At 35.5% G+C, this 16,935-nt stretch overlaps 2 protein-coding genes across 3 annotated transcripts in view; one reads left to right on the top strand and one right to left on the bottom strand.

Moving 5' to 3' along the window:
- Cow (Proteoglycan Cow) overlaps positions 1 to 16,935 on the bottom strand; it is a 362,273-nt gene that overhangs the window by 176,169 nt on the left and 169,169 nt on the right. The gene's annotated exons all lie outside the window — the stretch shown is intronic.
- On the top strand, positions 10,538 to 12,680 carry LOC143187657 (uncharacterized). The gene is made up of 2 exons (XM_076391898.1): positions 10,538 to 11,147; positions 12,454 to 12,680. Exons 1-2 carry the CDS (start codon positions 10,538 to 10,540, stop codon positions 12,678 to 12,680), a joined length of 837 nt encoding a protein of 278 aa, XP_076248013.1.

Here is a 16,935-nt window from a genome sequence, read left to right as displayed (position 1 = left end):
GTTTATCGGTGCATTATTATATTTAGCGGTTAACACAAGACCAGATATATTATATATATATATATTAGGTAGATTCAATATATATATTCAATATATATATTCAATATATATATTCAATATATATATTGAATAATGTATTCAACACCATATTCAACAATAATAATACCGAATTCTCAAAATTCATAAATTTATTCCCTGCGCACGAGAATGCCAACGATTCCCTATAGAAAGCCACAAAGAAAATAAAGAAGTCAATAAAACCAGTTCCAGCAATTAGAAAAGCAGACAACACATGGGCCAGAAGCAGCAAAGAGCAAGCTAAAGAATTTTCCAACCACCTCAGTAACACATTTACTCCGCATAATATTAACAACAGTAGCTAAAATTATCATACAGACGTAAATGCACAAAACATTAGCACCTCAACGAACGAGCACTGTGTTACGAGACGGGAGGCGAGCAGCGCGAGAGACCGTCGAGGATAGGTATAATTCCAAAGAATATAGTGGTTGATGTGTTGGTTGGTACACGGACGAAACTGATGCGAGATCAGTGAGCCGTTAGGATTATTGTAGACGAGGACGGACCTGATGTAAAATCAGGTAGCCTCTGAGGATAGGTGTGCTCGCGGACGAAACTGATCGGTGATCAGTGAGCCGCAGGAGAGTGAGTTTGTGAACGTACCTGATGCGAAATCAGGGAGTCACTAGGATCAGTTTTACAGACGAACTCAAATTAAATTGAGGTGCTGTTAAGGAGGTTGGCAAATTCGAACAGACGAGCCTGATGCGAAATCAGGGTGCTGTAAGGAAGTTGGATAATGTACAGACGAACCTGGTATCAGGTAGCTGTAGGAAGTAGACGAAACTGATGTAAAAATCAGTTAGCTACAGGATAGGTTAGCTTTCGTGGACGAACTCGAATAAATCGAGGAGCCACTAGGTTGAATGCAGTTTCTTTGGAAGTAAGGGTAAGCGGACGAAACTGATGTAATATCAGAGAGCCGCAGGAGATGTTAGTGAGCCTCGTAACTTTTAAATTATTAATTGATACAACTTGAGCGGTTAAGCTGTATCGTGGTGGATCTGTCAACTTCGAATGGGATCGCTTAAGGTAGTTATAGGTTTGTAAGCAATCTACGCAAAATTACAATGAATACTTGAATATATTCTAAATCAGTCTTTACGTACAAGTGTACAGTGTAGTGTTGTCGCGTAAAGTGTATGATTTTAATGCACGGTGTTAACGCACTGGCGATGCGGGGACTTACAGAGTGGTCGTAGGAATTGCCAGATAGAATTTATGCCGACTCGCGGATTCTATGAGGTTAACTGTAGACTCGAAAGGGAACTTTAGCCCGATCTAACTGGATAGCAACCATCTCTGACGAACTTGATTATCAACGTGACGGTACTGTTCTGAATCCGTTAGGGTTAAAATCTCTGGGTTTATATAGGCCGGAAAATGAGCGGGGATTCGCTAGAAATTTCTTTATATGGAAATTTCTCACAGTCGGTACAGCGTGATGGTTGCTACCCAGCTGCTCGGAGTCGCGCTTACATTAAGATAACGAAAAAAACGAGAGTGCTAGGGCGTTTTCTCTTAACAGGCAGAGACTTGAATATTTGGGAGAGTAGACGGAAAATATTCTCCGTACGTAACAACTACATCATACCTAGTACAACTGCTCAAGAAGTTAAAAACATAATCAAGAAAAAAAACAATAAAGCACCAGGAATTAACCTAATCAATGATAAAATCTTGAAAAACCTCCCCCCAAAAGCAATACGATTAATGACAATCATGTTCAATGCAATTTTAAGAATTGAATATTTTCTTGCTCTATGGAAACTGGCACAGATCATAATGCTACCTAAACCAGGTAAAGATCCACATAAAACTGCAACTTACAGACCAATATCACTACTTCCTGTATTTTCGAAAATACTAAAGAAAATAATGTACGATCGTCTACAACCAATAATAGAGAAAAAAAATTAATACGAGACCACCAGTTTGGATTTAGAAACAAATACTCCACAATAAAGCAAATGCATAGGCTCATCAACGAAATTTTACTCGCAATAAAGAAACAATACTGTACAACCCTTTTCATGGACATTGAAAAAGCATTTGACAAAGCGAACCATGAAAGTCTCCTACAAATAATCAAAACAGATTTCCCGAAACAAATCTGCCACCTACTCAAATCATAGCTAACCAATAGAACCTTTGTAGTAAAAATAAAGGACACATATTCTGAAATTAAAAACATCAAGGAAGGGTACCGCAATGAAGCGTTTCAGAACCAATATTATATACACTATACACGGCCAACATACCAACAGCTACTAACAGAAAAATACACGACTGTACTAGTCACGCACTCTAATCCAGAAACAGCTATCACATTACTACAACAGCAAGTCACTAAAATAGAAAAATGGCTGTAAGATAAACAAATAAAAGCAAACCCCAATAAATGCAATCATACCACATATACACTACGAAAATGGAAACCACAAAATATTCAATTGAATGGCACACACATACCACAAACAAAACAAGAAAAATACTTAGGACTCCACTTAGACACACAAATTACTTGGAAGCATCATATTAAATCAATAATAGACAACATACGGATAAAAAGAAAACAAATGTACAGGTTAACTAGTCGAAATTCTAAATTCAGCGTAGAAAATAGACTAAAAATCTACAAGACAATTATAAAATCAATTTGGACGTACGGAATACCGCTATGGGGGACAGCAGTAATGAGCCACATGAATAAACTAGAGTCGCTACAATCAAAAACACTCAGAACAATTGTTAACGGCCCGTGGTACGTCAGAAAGGATTTATGTAAAGACCTAAAAATACCAATGGTCAAGGAAGAAATGGCAGATATGCAAAAAGATACAAAGAACGAATTGCAATACATCCAAACCAGCTGGCTGCAGAAGTGTACAAAACCCATATTAAAAGAAGGTTAAGAAGAAAACATCCCACCGATCTCGTTAAAGAAATGTAATAGACAAATTGTGAGATGGTATTCCGCTGGGGGTAGCCATCCACGTACTATGTAGCAATAAAATGATAGAAAAATTTACCAAACGTCCAGCTGGACAAATTGTAAAGCACAATACATATATAAAAAAAAATCGGTAACAAAAAAAGCAGGTTTAGAAGAACTATCTAATCCCTATGTACACTGGTGCACAAAATTAACGGTCCACTAAAATTTTGCGAAAAATTTGGTCATTTTCAAGTGACTGTATCTTCGTAAAAAATAGGTATAAAAAATATTGAAAGCAGCCAGTTTTTAGCTTGAAGTTTCTACTTTTGAAATTATGTACTCAGCTAATTTTTGGTGCAGTATAATGCCACTTTTTTCAAGATAAAGCGCAACAAAAAAATTGTTAAAAATTTTTGTCAACTTTGAAGTGATGCATGGGATGAAAGAAATCTTTCTTCGCGAATCCATTCAAATGACTTTAAGGCGGCAACTTTTCCCTTTAATTTTCTTTTTTTAGATTTGTTCTATCATTTTTTGTTACCACGTTATTTACTGTTGCATGAAAAATGGCACTTTTAACGTTGAACACCTAGAATTTACGACTGAGTGATCGTAGGAAAATTGCAAAGGGTGTTTTGGAAAGCTGAAAAGATTCCCTTTAAGGGCATCTCCTCAAAAATTTAGTGGGAATTTTTTTTCATCGTATACAAGTCATTTCAAAATGACCTAGAAAATGAGGTAATTACCACTTTTCACAAAACATGATGCCACTCTTAGAAAAATCATGGAAACATTCAAGTGTCCACGGTTTTTTTTACTTCAATGTACCTATAACATCTATACCAAAGGCCAAACCGATCAGATTTTTTTAACTTTGTGGCTTTGTTGGTTGAATACACAATACGATCTGAAAAACGGCCACATCACTTTTTTTACGTACGATGCTTCTTCTAAACCCTTCCTTTGGTTCTCGCAGCGCGTGAAGCAATCTCATCTGTTTTTCTTGGCTCCACTTTATTTTAACAAAAACAAAAAAAAAAAGATTTACGAAATATAAAAAAAACATTTCTATCCAATTTTTTCACAGTGATAAAATTTACGCAACACCACCGGCAGTATAATTACCTAAAGCGTAAAACGAAAAGGTTACGTGGTTGGATTTGCGCTCTATTATTTGTCCAAACACATGTTCGTCACTTCGCATTAATCAAATTCGCCACGTAACTTATTCTTCAGGATGACGGACATTGTCGTCTGTCTGACACACGAATACGATTTTCCTGAAACGATAATTGTCTTATGCCCTGAATAAGAGATATCCGACGTACTAAACAAAATGTAGGAGAACGTCTCATGTAAAATCTTTACGGCTGTGGCCAAGGCTACGCCATCCTAGGCGATTTTCTACCCGAAGGACAAGTGATGTTGTACACTCGACAGTGTCTAATAATGGGTATTGCCCCCTCGTTGGTAAATTACCTCTCTCAGACGATCTTAAATAAAGTCCAGTAAAAAAAAGTAAATCTATTGCAATAACTAAGAAAAAACACTTTATGCAGTCGATATGCACTGTTCCGACACTTCGTACCTGCAGTTTTTGTCATTGTGAAAAAATTGGATGGAAATGTTTTTCCTACATTTCGAAAAAAAATTTTTTTTTTGTTTTTGTTAAAATAAAGTGGAACAAAGAAAAAAGGACGAGATTGCCGCTCACGCGCTGCGAGAACCAGAGGAAGAGTTTAAAAGAAGCATCGTACGTAAAAAAAAAGTGATGTGACTGTTTTTTAGATCGTATCGCGTATTCCACTAGCAAGGACACAAAGTAAACAAAATCTGATCGGTTCGGTCTTTGGCACAGGTGTTATGGGTACTTCAAAGTAAAAAAAAAAAGAAAAAAAGAAAAAAAATAGATATGCTGATAGACATGCTGATAGACATCGCAGACATCAAGATGTTCGATTCGCGAAACAAAATATTAGTCGCGCGTTCAAATCTCACTCATTCTGGCGTATGAGAACCCGTTAATGGGAATAATCTTTCCAAAAATACCATGTTTAAAATTACCACACGACGCAACACACACGCACACACACACCATATATGTAAGACTTGCTCCACATGTAAGAACATAGCACCATCTTGCGGCAGTTCCTACAACCCGCCTCGATTTGAGCACAGTTTCTCTTTTTCTCTCATTCAAACTATGTCATATCGCTCTTATTCCAATATCTCGTAAACAAAACAAAAAAAAACTTTCTTCTCACAAAATATAATAACTCTTTGGTATTTCACTCTTACCGATTAAAGACTATTCCTAAACTTAATACGCTGGCACAGTTCATATTACATTAACACGTTTTCTTACTTCTACAGATTTATCTTTGGATAAATGTTTTGTCGTAACATCTGCGTTATTCTCCTTCGAGTTTACATATTCAATTGACAAAATCTTTTTCCTAACAACATTCTTTATAAAATGTTCTTTGACATATATATGTTTAGCCCTCTTTGAATTTTAATAAGTTTTAGCTATGTTAATTGCACCCTGGTTATCCATAAAATGATCTCACTATCTATATTGAAATTGGATAAAATACCTTTTATATTAATCAGATCAATCATCCGTATCATCAGCTTAACTAGCAGCAACATATTCAGCTTCTGCCGTCGATAAGGTTACACTAGTTTGCTCTTTCAATGACCAAAGAATAGGCTTATTCGTGAAAAATATCATGGTTCCACTCACACTCTGTCTATCGGAATGATCTCCTGCCCTATTGGCATCAAAGTAACCTTTTAACGTCAAATCATCATACTTTTCACAAATTAAAGCCATGTCTATCGTCCCCTCTATATAACGCAATATTCTTTTCGCCGCTTTTCAAGCCTGCTCCGTAGGCTGGTCTAATCTTCGACTTAAATAAGATATCGCAAACATAAGGTCTGGTCTGGAAGTGGTTGCCAGATACATAATACTCCCTATCACTTCTCGATAAGGTACATCAGCCAAGGGATAATTACTATCAAACTGGCATCCAACCTCCACTGGTGTAGGAGATTCCTTACAGTTCTCCATCTTATACTTGTTTAGAATTTTCCTTATCAGTTCCGTTTGCTTAATTTTAAACTTTTCTCCTTCCTTCATAATCTACATCCCCAGGAAATTATTAATTTCACCTAGATCCTTTGCTCTGAAACATTCTATAAGTTTTCCAATTACGAAGTCATACTCATTGATGGATGTTGTCGCACGTTTAAAAGATCGCGCGCGGGTTGACGATCGCCGCAGAGCGTGAGAACCGCCGACCAAAAATCCCCACCGTTACCACTCCTTCTATACTTCTGTACTTAATATAATGTATTTGCGTCATGCGCGATGCATCTCTTTTGTTATTCCTTATATTATTTTCACTATTATAAAGTTTATTACAATAAATCCATTTGTGAACTATTGAATATTAACACTCACCTATTAAAATTATGTCATCCACATAGATGAGAATCCAACAATTTAGTTCATAATACAGACAAGTGTCATATAAAGAGCGCGTAAATTCATTTCTTGTAGCAAATTTATTAACATTTTGGTGACTGTTGCGTAGCCCGTATAAAACACGCTTTAACCTTAAAACTTTTTCATTGTATTTTATTCCCTCCGGAATTTTAATATAGATTTCATCTTCCTGTTTTCTAGTAAGAAAAGCTGTTGGTATATCCAACTGTCTTATAGGCATATTATTTTTCACAGCTATTGCCAACATTAATCTAACGGTAAACATCCTAGCCACTGGTGCATACATATTTTGATATTCCTTTTGTTCCTGTACCTGTGTTCGGGATTGCGAGCTCGTTTTTTGTTTGTTTACTTGTTCTTTGATCTTTGTTTGTGTCGCGTCGCGCGACCGGGACGCAGCTGTTACCGGCCTGCGTCGTTCGATTACGATCGGTCGGTTTCGGGGCGCTTCGGGGACTTTCGGCGGCTGCGGACCGGGAGCGCGACACGCTGGGCGATTTTCGCGAGATCGATTACGACGGTCGATGGCGTATCATCTCTAATAAAGTACAGTTTTGTCACAAGATCACCATCGTCCATTTACTAAATATGTACAATTCCTAGTCGGCACACCACGTGCAAAAGCATCCACCCCCGGGAAACGAAATGGTCGTCTCGGGAATAACAACCTGAAATCCACTTACCACCAAGTGAGCATTTTTTCATTCCATTTTCTTTTATCGAATATACCCAACATGTATCAATAGCCCGCTTTCCTTCTAATAAGACAGCAGACACTCAGATTTCTTGTTTTACCAATGCCTTGATTTCAGTTTCAACAGCTTGTCTCCAGTCTTTCTCCTTTATCGCTTCGTCAAACGTTAATGGAACTTCATGTTGTGTAATTAAACAATAAGCATTATACGTCTCATAATCCATATACCAATCTGGTCTCTTGACTGTCCTTCTATGTTTTCCTTTATTTCCTGGACATTGTTCATTTTCAGAATGTGTCTCACTTTCCACAGTCTAATCTAATTCTTCTCTATTATTCTGATTTTGTGTCTTCATATAAGATTGATCCTCTTCGATCTCCATGGTTATTCTACCACCCGTTTATTTCTTTTCTTCTTCATCTCCGAACTATATTTTTGTTTCGTCGAAAATAACATCTTTGGATACAATTGCAACATTATCAGACGGAGCCCATAACCTATAACTATTTCTTGTATAGCCAACCATAATTACTGGCTTAACTCTCATATCAAGTTTATTTCGATGTGGTATAACTACTTTCCATGCCTGACTATAGGAACTGCCGCAAGGTGGTGCTACGTCTTAGATATATGGTATGGTGTGTGTGGATGAGGCTGTGTGTGTGCATGGTGCGTCGCGAGATAACTTTTCTGAGAATCTCCCTAAAAATGAGATATCAGATGTAATCTTAATAAATTTATTTCCGAAAGCCTAATCGTGTGTGTAAAAGGGAAAGAAAGAAAGAAAGAAGGGACTTTTCGTCTCCGAAAAGTCTAATCCCTTCACTGACGACCAAAGACTCTTAACTTAGACAAATCATTTCGTTCAAACCAAATTTTTGCTGAGACATCCGTAGAATTCGCCTTAGTAGGGGATCTATTCAACTCACAGGCGGAACATCTTAGTGTTTCACCCCACAAGTATTTGGGTAACTTTGTCTGTGCAAATTTTGTACGAACCTTGTCCATTAATGTTCTGTTCAAACGCTCACTTTTCCCATTCTGTTGTGGCGTATAAATATTAGTATACTGGATTACTATACCTTTTCGCTTGCAGGAGCGCTTAAAGTAATTCGTAGTAAACTCTATCATTTTCTACCCTTACACTTTTAGTCCTTGTATTATGCTGTGTATCCAATTCTCTGATATAATTCTTAAGGTTTTCTTCTGCCTCGTTCTTGGATTTCAATAAATATACTGTCATAAAGTGTGAGTAATCGCCTAAGATCACCTGAAATTATCGGTGTGCATCTTGAGTAGGAGGTGTAATAGGTCCTGCCAGGTCTGAATGTATTAGTTCTCCTATTTGCTTAGTCTGAGTTTTTGTAGCTTTTGCAGCTATCAGCACTGTTGACTTTCAATATATATAAATTATTCTCCTTTAGGCATTCAAATTTTACCTTTTCTCCAATTATGAAAGCTTTGTTGCAGTTAGTAAATAACACTTTGAGATCCTTTACTAGTAATTTTCTTACTGACAGTAGATTATGCCGCAGTCCTTGGACTATTAATGCTTAAATTTTAATTTTGCGACATTGACACAGTCCACAGAATTCACCTGATTGTGTAGCCTTTAATTTACTCTCGTCTGTAATGTGTATATTCACTTCTTTCTGTAGTTCTTTAACTCATTCGAGACGGCGATTTTTATCGAACACAGTTCCCAGGAGCGAAATTTCTTTTTCTTTATATTGTTCGTTTTTGATAAAAAAAACTTGTTTACTATGGAAATCACTGAATTCGTAAGTGAATTCACATAAATAAGATGATTGCACACCGTGTGTGCAGCTCGTTCCTCAGAAAATTTCTATTGCGAGGAGCGGATTCAATACCATATATGCAATTTAAGGTAAAATAAAAATACATCATTAAAATTGATAAACATTTATGTCGAAAATATTTTCATACTAATGCTATTTCTTTCGACGCATGCCGACTTTCTTGTTCGGAGTACAACCGTAGCGCCTAGCGCGTATCCAACGCTACCGTGGTCGCTCGGATGGCAAACTCGCGCTCTGATTGGCCGGTGTTTTTCGTTAATAACTCGTTAACGAAGCCTCATCTTACATTTTTGCTAAGGAAAAAGTTGTTTCAAATCACCCCCTGAATCACCCCTTTCAAGGAACTGCAACATTTTTGTTACACCCTGTATATTATGTGAGATACTAGTGGATCTTATTGCAAATAAATCTTTTGCTGTAATGCAAATTTTTCGATGTGAAAATGTGCAACGGTTGTCGGATAACTAGGTACATCATTGATAAAACTGTTAATAAACTGCGGTCGTTATAGTAATTAAACAGCAATCAGTCAAAATCGTAGAGGCGCGGAATCGCGGAATTTCCGAGTCGCGGAGACGCGGGACGATCATTTGTTCAGGCGTCTCTGGTCAATAAAGAGCAGTGAAAAGTGAAAGATACAAAGAAATCAATTGTTGCAAGTGCGCTGTTACAATAAGAATTTTTGCTGCTACATTAGGTAAGTTGTTACTTTATATTTATTTCTATTTATATAAATATGTTTTTCATATTAGTGATAAATTTCCTTTATTTTAGCGTGTTGTCAAAGTCCCGACAGATATTAGAGTTGTTGTTGGTGGTGGTACTATTTTAAGCTACATTTGTGTAAGTTTTTATTTTATGATTTTATTGTTATTTCATATTTTTGTTATATAATTTTATTTTATTATCAAAGTTTTTATTTTTTTTTAATTTAAGAATGGCAAAAAAACGAAATATGCAGAAATATTATATGCGTGGTAAAAGATCTTTGCTTGCATCGTACAAATCTTTGCATCAGGAAGTTTCCATATCATGTAATATAGGATCTTCAAATATTACTCAATTAAATGTTTCCTCAGAAAATTCTTATTCTAGTCCAAATAATAGTAATGAAAGTAGCTTTGCTTCTTTAGATTTGATACATAATACTGAAAATGATTCTGCAGAAACTCAAGAGACTGAAGAAAATGTCAATATGCTAAATCGTAATACATGTCCCATGGAGGAATTAGATGAAAGTTTTCATGCTTTGCTAATACAATGGTCTTTAAAACACAATATTTCGCATTGTGCAATTAATGATTTGCTGAATTTGTTAAAAAAAGCCTATTCCGAATAACTTACCCTCAGATGAAAAGACTCTTTTAAGAACATGCAGATCGATAGAAACGAAACGTGTAGACCTAGGAAATTATTATCATTTTGACTTAAAAAATGGGGTTCTAAAGCTAATTAAATTTATAGATATTGTAACACAACAAAAGTTAACATGATTGGTATATATCATGGCCATGAGAAACCCAAAAATGTCAATGAATTTTTAAATGATTTTGTGCATGAGGCTATACATGTTATTAATAATGGGATTTTAATTAATGAGCAATTATATCGTATACAGATTAAAACATTTGTATGTGATGCTCCAGCCAAATCGTTCATTAAATGCGTAAAAGGACATACAGGGTATCATTCATGTACTAAGTGTTATTCGGAAGGAGATTTTATACATAGTAAAATGTGCTTTCCCAATATAGAGAATATCCGTTTAAGATCTGACACTGATTTTAGATTAAAAATTGAAGAAGATCATCATACTGGGTTTTCAATCCTAGAAAATATCCCAGGAGTCAATATGATCGTCTCCTTCCCCCTTGATTATATGCACCTTGTTTGCTTGGGTGTGGTAAAGAAATTACTTTGTCTGTGGCGTACTGGTAAACCTTCAACAAAAATATCAAATTCGAAATTGTCAAATACATCCAATTCACTAATTCATTTGGCAAAAAGTATTCCGGTAGAATTTATTAGGAAACCTAGAGCCTTGGATAAAGTAAAAAGATGGAAAGCTACAGAATTTCGGCAATTTCTATTTTATACGGGTTCAATAATCGCAATAAAAAATGTAAGTAAAGATAGATACTTAAATTTTGTGTCGTTGCATGCAGGATTGATTATTTTGTCAAATGCCAGGTATTTTAATTATATTGATTATGCACCTGAATTGTTAAAATATTTTGTAGTAACTTTTAGAATGCTACATGGTTTGGAAAACAAATTTCACAATGTGCATAATTTGTTATATATAACTCAACACATTAAAAATCACGGGTCACTGGATAATTTTAGTGCTTTCCCTTTTGAAAATTTTTTACAGAGTATTTTAAGATCTATTAGAAAAAATGATAAACATTTGGAACAAATTGTAAAATGATATATAGAGATATCCACTTTTCTCGAAGAAAAACCTGACACTATGAAATATTCTTCTTTTACAAAAGAACATTCCGAAGGTCCATTAACAGAGCATATTACAGCGTTAAAACAATTTAAAGTTGTTGATTTTAATAATTTTATTCTAAAAGTTATTGATCCTGATAACTACTGCTCTCTCAGTGATGGTACTATTATTGTTGTGAAAAATTTAATATTGTCAGATGATGATTATAAAATACTTGGTAGAAAATTTTTAATCTTGAAGGATTTTTATGAGAAACCTTGCAAATCCTCAAAATTAGGTATTTTTTCAGTAGAACCGTATAATTCAGGGCCTTTTGAAATTTTTAATATTAAGCATATCGCCTATAAATATGTAAAATTAGAAATTACCGAAAAACTTGTTATCTTTCCACTGATCCATTCTGCTTATTGCTAAGTTCAAACGCTTATTTTTATTAATCGCTTCTTCGATAATGTACATAGTATAAATTGTAAATGCCAATCACCATCGACAAGAACTTTTTGTTCTATTCATTAAATTTAGCACGTTTTCATACAGTAATTACTATTACTATTTATCTATAGTTCAATATTAACTTACCACGCATATAATGACTGTATTATTCCGGCATGCCACACATACATTTAGTAGCACAAATAAACACATTCTCAATATTTCTAGAATTAAAGAATGGAGAAAGAAACGTGGACCATTGTTGAATTTGTGGACGATGGTAGTGTCAAAACAGTACCACCAATATGGATGATGGTACTGATACAGAACGATGTATGTCATTGACCACCTTTACCACAAAATCGGCTAATAAATGCCATCAAAAAATGTGAACCATTAGAATTATCCTGACCAACACATAAAATTAAAGTGCTCAGAAATATCACTTTCAGTAAGTTAAAATTATTATTCAAAACAAATATACAATTAATATAATTACTATTTAATACTTGTAGATGATTATTTCAAAGCCAGATTGAAAGCTAAAACTACCGAAGACACCAACGATTTGCAGTCTGAAAACGATGATTCGCGAAAAAAAGGGAAGCAGAAAAAGAAGTGGGTATCATCAGTATCATTGGATAGTGATGAAACAGTTATTGGCAGTTTACCATCATCTCCAATAATTAAAAAAAAGAAAACAATAAGTATGTACAGGGTGTCACAAAATTATATGTCATGACCACCATATCGTGATTCTATACCAACGATTTGGTGGAAATTGACATAAAAAACTCCCCGCAAGATTGACCTTGACCTTGAAAATCAAGGTCAAAAAACAAAATTTTTTTTGTTTAATCGTGTTCTACTGGTCATAAGGACCAACTTGTCAAAGAAACCATGGGTCGCATCTCAACCGTTCTCTTAAAAAATGATGTTGCATTTCTTATAATGTTTGCAGCTTCTTTGTTCATAATGTTCTTTCATTCTGTAGTTAGGGAAATAGGAGTATCATTATTCTGATAATTTCATACCCAACGAGATAGCTTACTGATGATACCCGCCGAATGTTGTCATGCGAAATATTTTGATTGAGACGACTACGACCATATAGCTGATAGTTTTTCATACGATTCATTATCGCGGCTAATATTAACGATTTAGTCTATCGTAAGCACGCGATTGAGAAACATGCCTTCCAGAAAATATTTAAATTTACGGCACATGTTACGTGCTATTGACGAAGCAGCAGGGAACTACGTGTTAGCTCGGGAAATATATAGAAATGTAGTGCGAATTAATGGAAGGCGATTACGTCCAGCAGAAATTTCAGATAGACGCGATTTTCAACGAGTAGATGAACAATTTGGTGACCAAGAAGTTATATTGCGGAATCTCAATCCTCATCGAGGGGCAGGACGACCCCGCAGTCATTGGCGTAAAGAGGAACAAGTCATCGCTCTTGTTCGAGCATTTCCACTAATGGGTTTACGCAATATAACTCGACGAGTAGGATTGAGTCATGAGACGGTGCGACGAATAATTCGAAGAGAAGGTTTACGACCTTATAAGATTCGCCGTGTTCAAGCACTTTATCCAAATGATTATGCTGCTCGACGAAGTTTTTGTTCTTGGGTGCTACGCAAATTGGAAAATGAACAACACTTTCTAGAACGCGTGTTATTTTCCGACGAATGTAGTTTCTCAAATAGTAGCATTCTTAATCAACAAAATGCCAGGATTTGGGCTTATAGAAATCCACACGCAATGGTTCAAAGATTTAATCAAGGACGGTTCTCCGTTAACGTATGGGCAGGAATAATTGGAAATTATATTATTGGCCCAATTTATTTACCTACATGGATGACAAGTGCAACATATTTGCACTTTCTCCGATCTCGCTTCTTAAGTGAACTGCGGCAAATTATACCACGACATAGACGTCACTCCATCTATTTCATGCATGATGGTGCTCCTCCTCATTACAGTCAACCGGTTTGCCAATGTTTAAATAACATATTTGGATCGCGGTGGATAGGACGTAGACCCGCACCACACGTATGGCCTCCACGTTCACCAGACTTAACGCCACTGGATTTTTTCCTTTGGAGTGCAGTAAAAGACATTGTTTATCGCTCAGGTCAACAGTTCAGATCAGTTGATCAATTAAAACATCGAATTGAAGAAGCTTTTAATTATCTTCGATGAATTCCCAATCTTGGTGGGAAAATTCGCCGAAACATGGAAGTTCGTTTGCGGGAGTGTATGAACCGCAGAGGTGGACATATTGAAGCTGGACAGCAGGCACGACTTCTTCGAATAATCCGAACTAATGGAGGGATTTTGTGGGTGCGGAGAAGAAACATAAACCGAATAGAGTAAGTATCTCAAAAGTTATGTTTATGTCATGCAAAAATTTTAAGTATTGCACAAATTTCACAGCATTCCTTAAGAAAATGGACCATTTTAGTCGCCAGCAATTGTTCAGCTGATCTGAGATGTTGGCTTGCAGTTCACTTAAGGAACGAGATCGAAGAAAGTGCAAACTGTCATCCGCATCACTTGCGTCTTTGATTAAATCTTTGAACCATTGCGTATAGATTTCTATAAGCCCAAATTCTGGCATTCTGTTGATTAAGGATGCTACTACGTGAGAAACTACATTCGTCGGAAAATAACACGCGTTCTAGAAAGTGTTGTTCATTTTCTAATTTGCGTAGCACCCAAGAACAAAAACTTTGTCGAGCAGCATAATCACTTGGATAAAGTGCTTGAATACGGGGAAGCATTTCGTTATATTTCCCAAGCTAACGCATAATTCACTGCTGCTTTGTCAATAGTACGCTATTTACTTATATATTGGTGCTGGATGTAAAAATTTTACAAATAAGGAAGCTGCAAACATTATAAGAAACGCAACATTATCTTTTAAGAGAACGGTTGAGATGCGACCCATGATTTCTTTCACAAAGTTGGTCCTTATGACCAGTAGAACATGATTAAACAAAAAAAAAAAATTTTGTTTTTTTGACCTTGATTTTCAAGGTCAAGGTCAATTTTGTGGGGAGTTTTTTATGTCAATTTCCACCAAATCGTAGGTGTAGAATCACGCTATGGTGGTCGTGACATATAATTTTGTGACACCCTGTACACAACAGTTTATAAACATTATTAGAACACTTACAGTACATAATGTTTATTCAACTCAAACAAGGCTTGTAAACAACACCTAAATCTTTTTCTTATAACACTGTTCGACAAATTTGGACTTTTTTTTGATTTTGTAAATATGAATCTGCAAACCTTTTGTGGTAATGTTTATTATATTGTAGGATGTGAGCACTGACGCGAGTGCGAGTGTGTGTGTTTGAGAGTGTCGTGTGTGTGTGTGCGCGCTAGAGTATGTGTTGTTTGTGTATACGCCGCGACATCATCATCGACGCGTAACGACCGGTTACGCACCTAATTCGAAAAGGATACCGAGAATAGGCGAGAATATGCGAGAAGATGCGAGAACATTCGATCGGCGGAAAACAAAAGGCCGCACCCGCGGCGCGCGGGGTCAGAGCTACGTGAGTCAACGAACGAGTACGAAAACGATACGGTAGATCGATCACGACGATAACGACTTTGAAGTTCACGGGACGGTTTCGGCTTAATAGCGGCGCTTGAACGGATTTTTGCCGATCGCATACGCCTATTAATCCTACTTTTCTGTCGCGTGCTTGCCCAATAAATAGATACAAACAATTCTATTCCTACAATATTATAAAGATAAACGTATAAAATTATACATAGTATAACTGTTATGATACAAGCGCACGACGTCACGCGGTAAACTTAAATCCTACACCTTTTTTACAGAACGTATAGTTTTTGAAAAAATCAATTTCGAAAAAAATGACAATTTTTCAACTTTGGAAGTATTTTGTACTTTTACCGTAATAGTTATTTAGTTGCTCTTGACACGAAATAATCCTGTTTTAATAATATATATATTATTTTATATTATATATATATATATATATATATAAATAAAATAATTTTGTGAATTCGCCTCCTGATATGCTTTCCGTAGCAGAAAGCTTGCTGTATCGCGTGGTATAGTCAGATTTTTCTCTAAACCCTTGTTTTTTTAAATAAAATGAAAAATATCAGCAAAACTGGGTGCATTCTGGCTGTCCTTTTCACGTTCATCATTATTTAAACATATTTCGATATTTATAATCTAATAACTACTATATCCTTTTTTTCGGGAGAGTCCACAGAATTATTTTGTGTCAAGAGCAACTAAATAAGTATTACGGTAAAAGCACAAAATGCTTCCAAAGTTTTAAAATTTTTCATTTTTTTCAAAATTGATTTTTTCAAAAACTGTACGTTCTGGAACAATATCTGTTTGTCGATTCGTATTCAGTATGTCAAAATATGTGAGAAATGTTCATTCAAGTTTAAAAAGTCAGATATTTGTTGAACAGTGTAATTAAATCATTCAACTGTTTATTATAATTAGAAAAAATATTCCGTTTTTTAGCTATTACTGAGTGCCCTACTTAGGGTACAAGTTTCAATCATGAAACTACTAATGATAACAGCTCCACCTAACCTTGTGTCATTGGTAAATTCATTTATTTGACTAATTAAATACTAATTTATATAGAAAATTTATAGGAAATGGAGAAACAAATAATTGCCAAAATTATGCCGGCAAGAATTCAAATCATAAGGTTCTTCTTGAGCAGAACCACTTAATACGGGGATTGCTAACGAATGTACTGCATGAAATTGGAGAAATAAAAAATATGTTGAAAGAAATAGGAAATAAATCTCAGGATAAACCAACCTTTTTCACAAAATATTCTAAGTTAGGATTTCCCTTAAAGACAGAAGAGGCTCTTTTACGTTTGGAAATTATTTCAAATGATGTAGCTGATTTTGAAGATGCAGTAAGAACATATATAAAATTAAATTTAATTTGTGTTTCAGTGACTAATCTA

This window comes from Calliopsis andreniformis, unplaced genomic scaffold (genome assembly GCF_051401765.1).
Source record: "Calliopsis andreniformis isolate RMS-2024a unplaced genomic scaffold, iyCalAndr_principal scaffold0133, whole genome shotgun sequence".
In the NCBI taxonomy this organism is placed as follows: domain Eukaryota; kingdom Metazoa; phylum Arthropoda; class Insecta; order Hymenoptera; family Andrenidae; genus Calliopsis; species Calliopsis andreniformis.
Note: the sequence above shows the minus strand (reverse complement) of the source record. Positions and strands in the feature narration are given on the sequence as shown.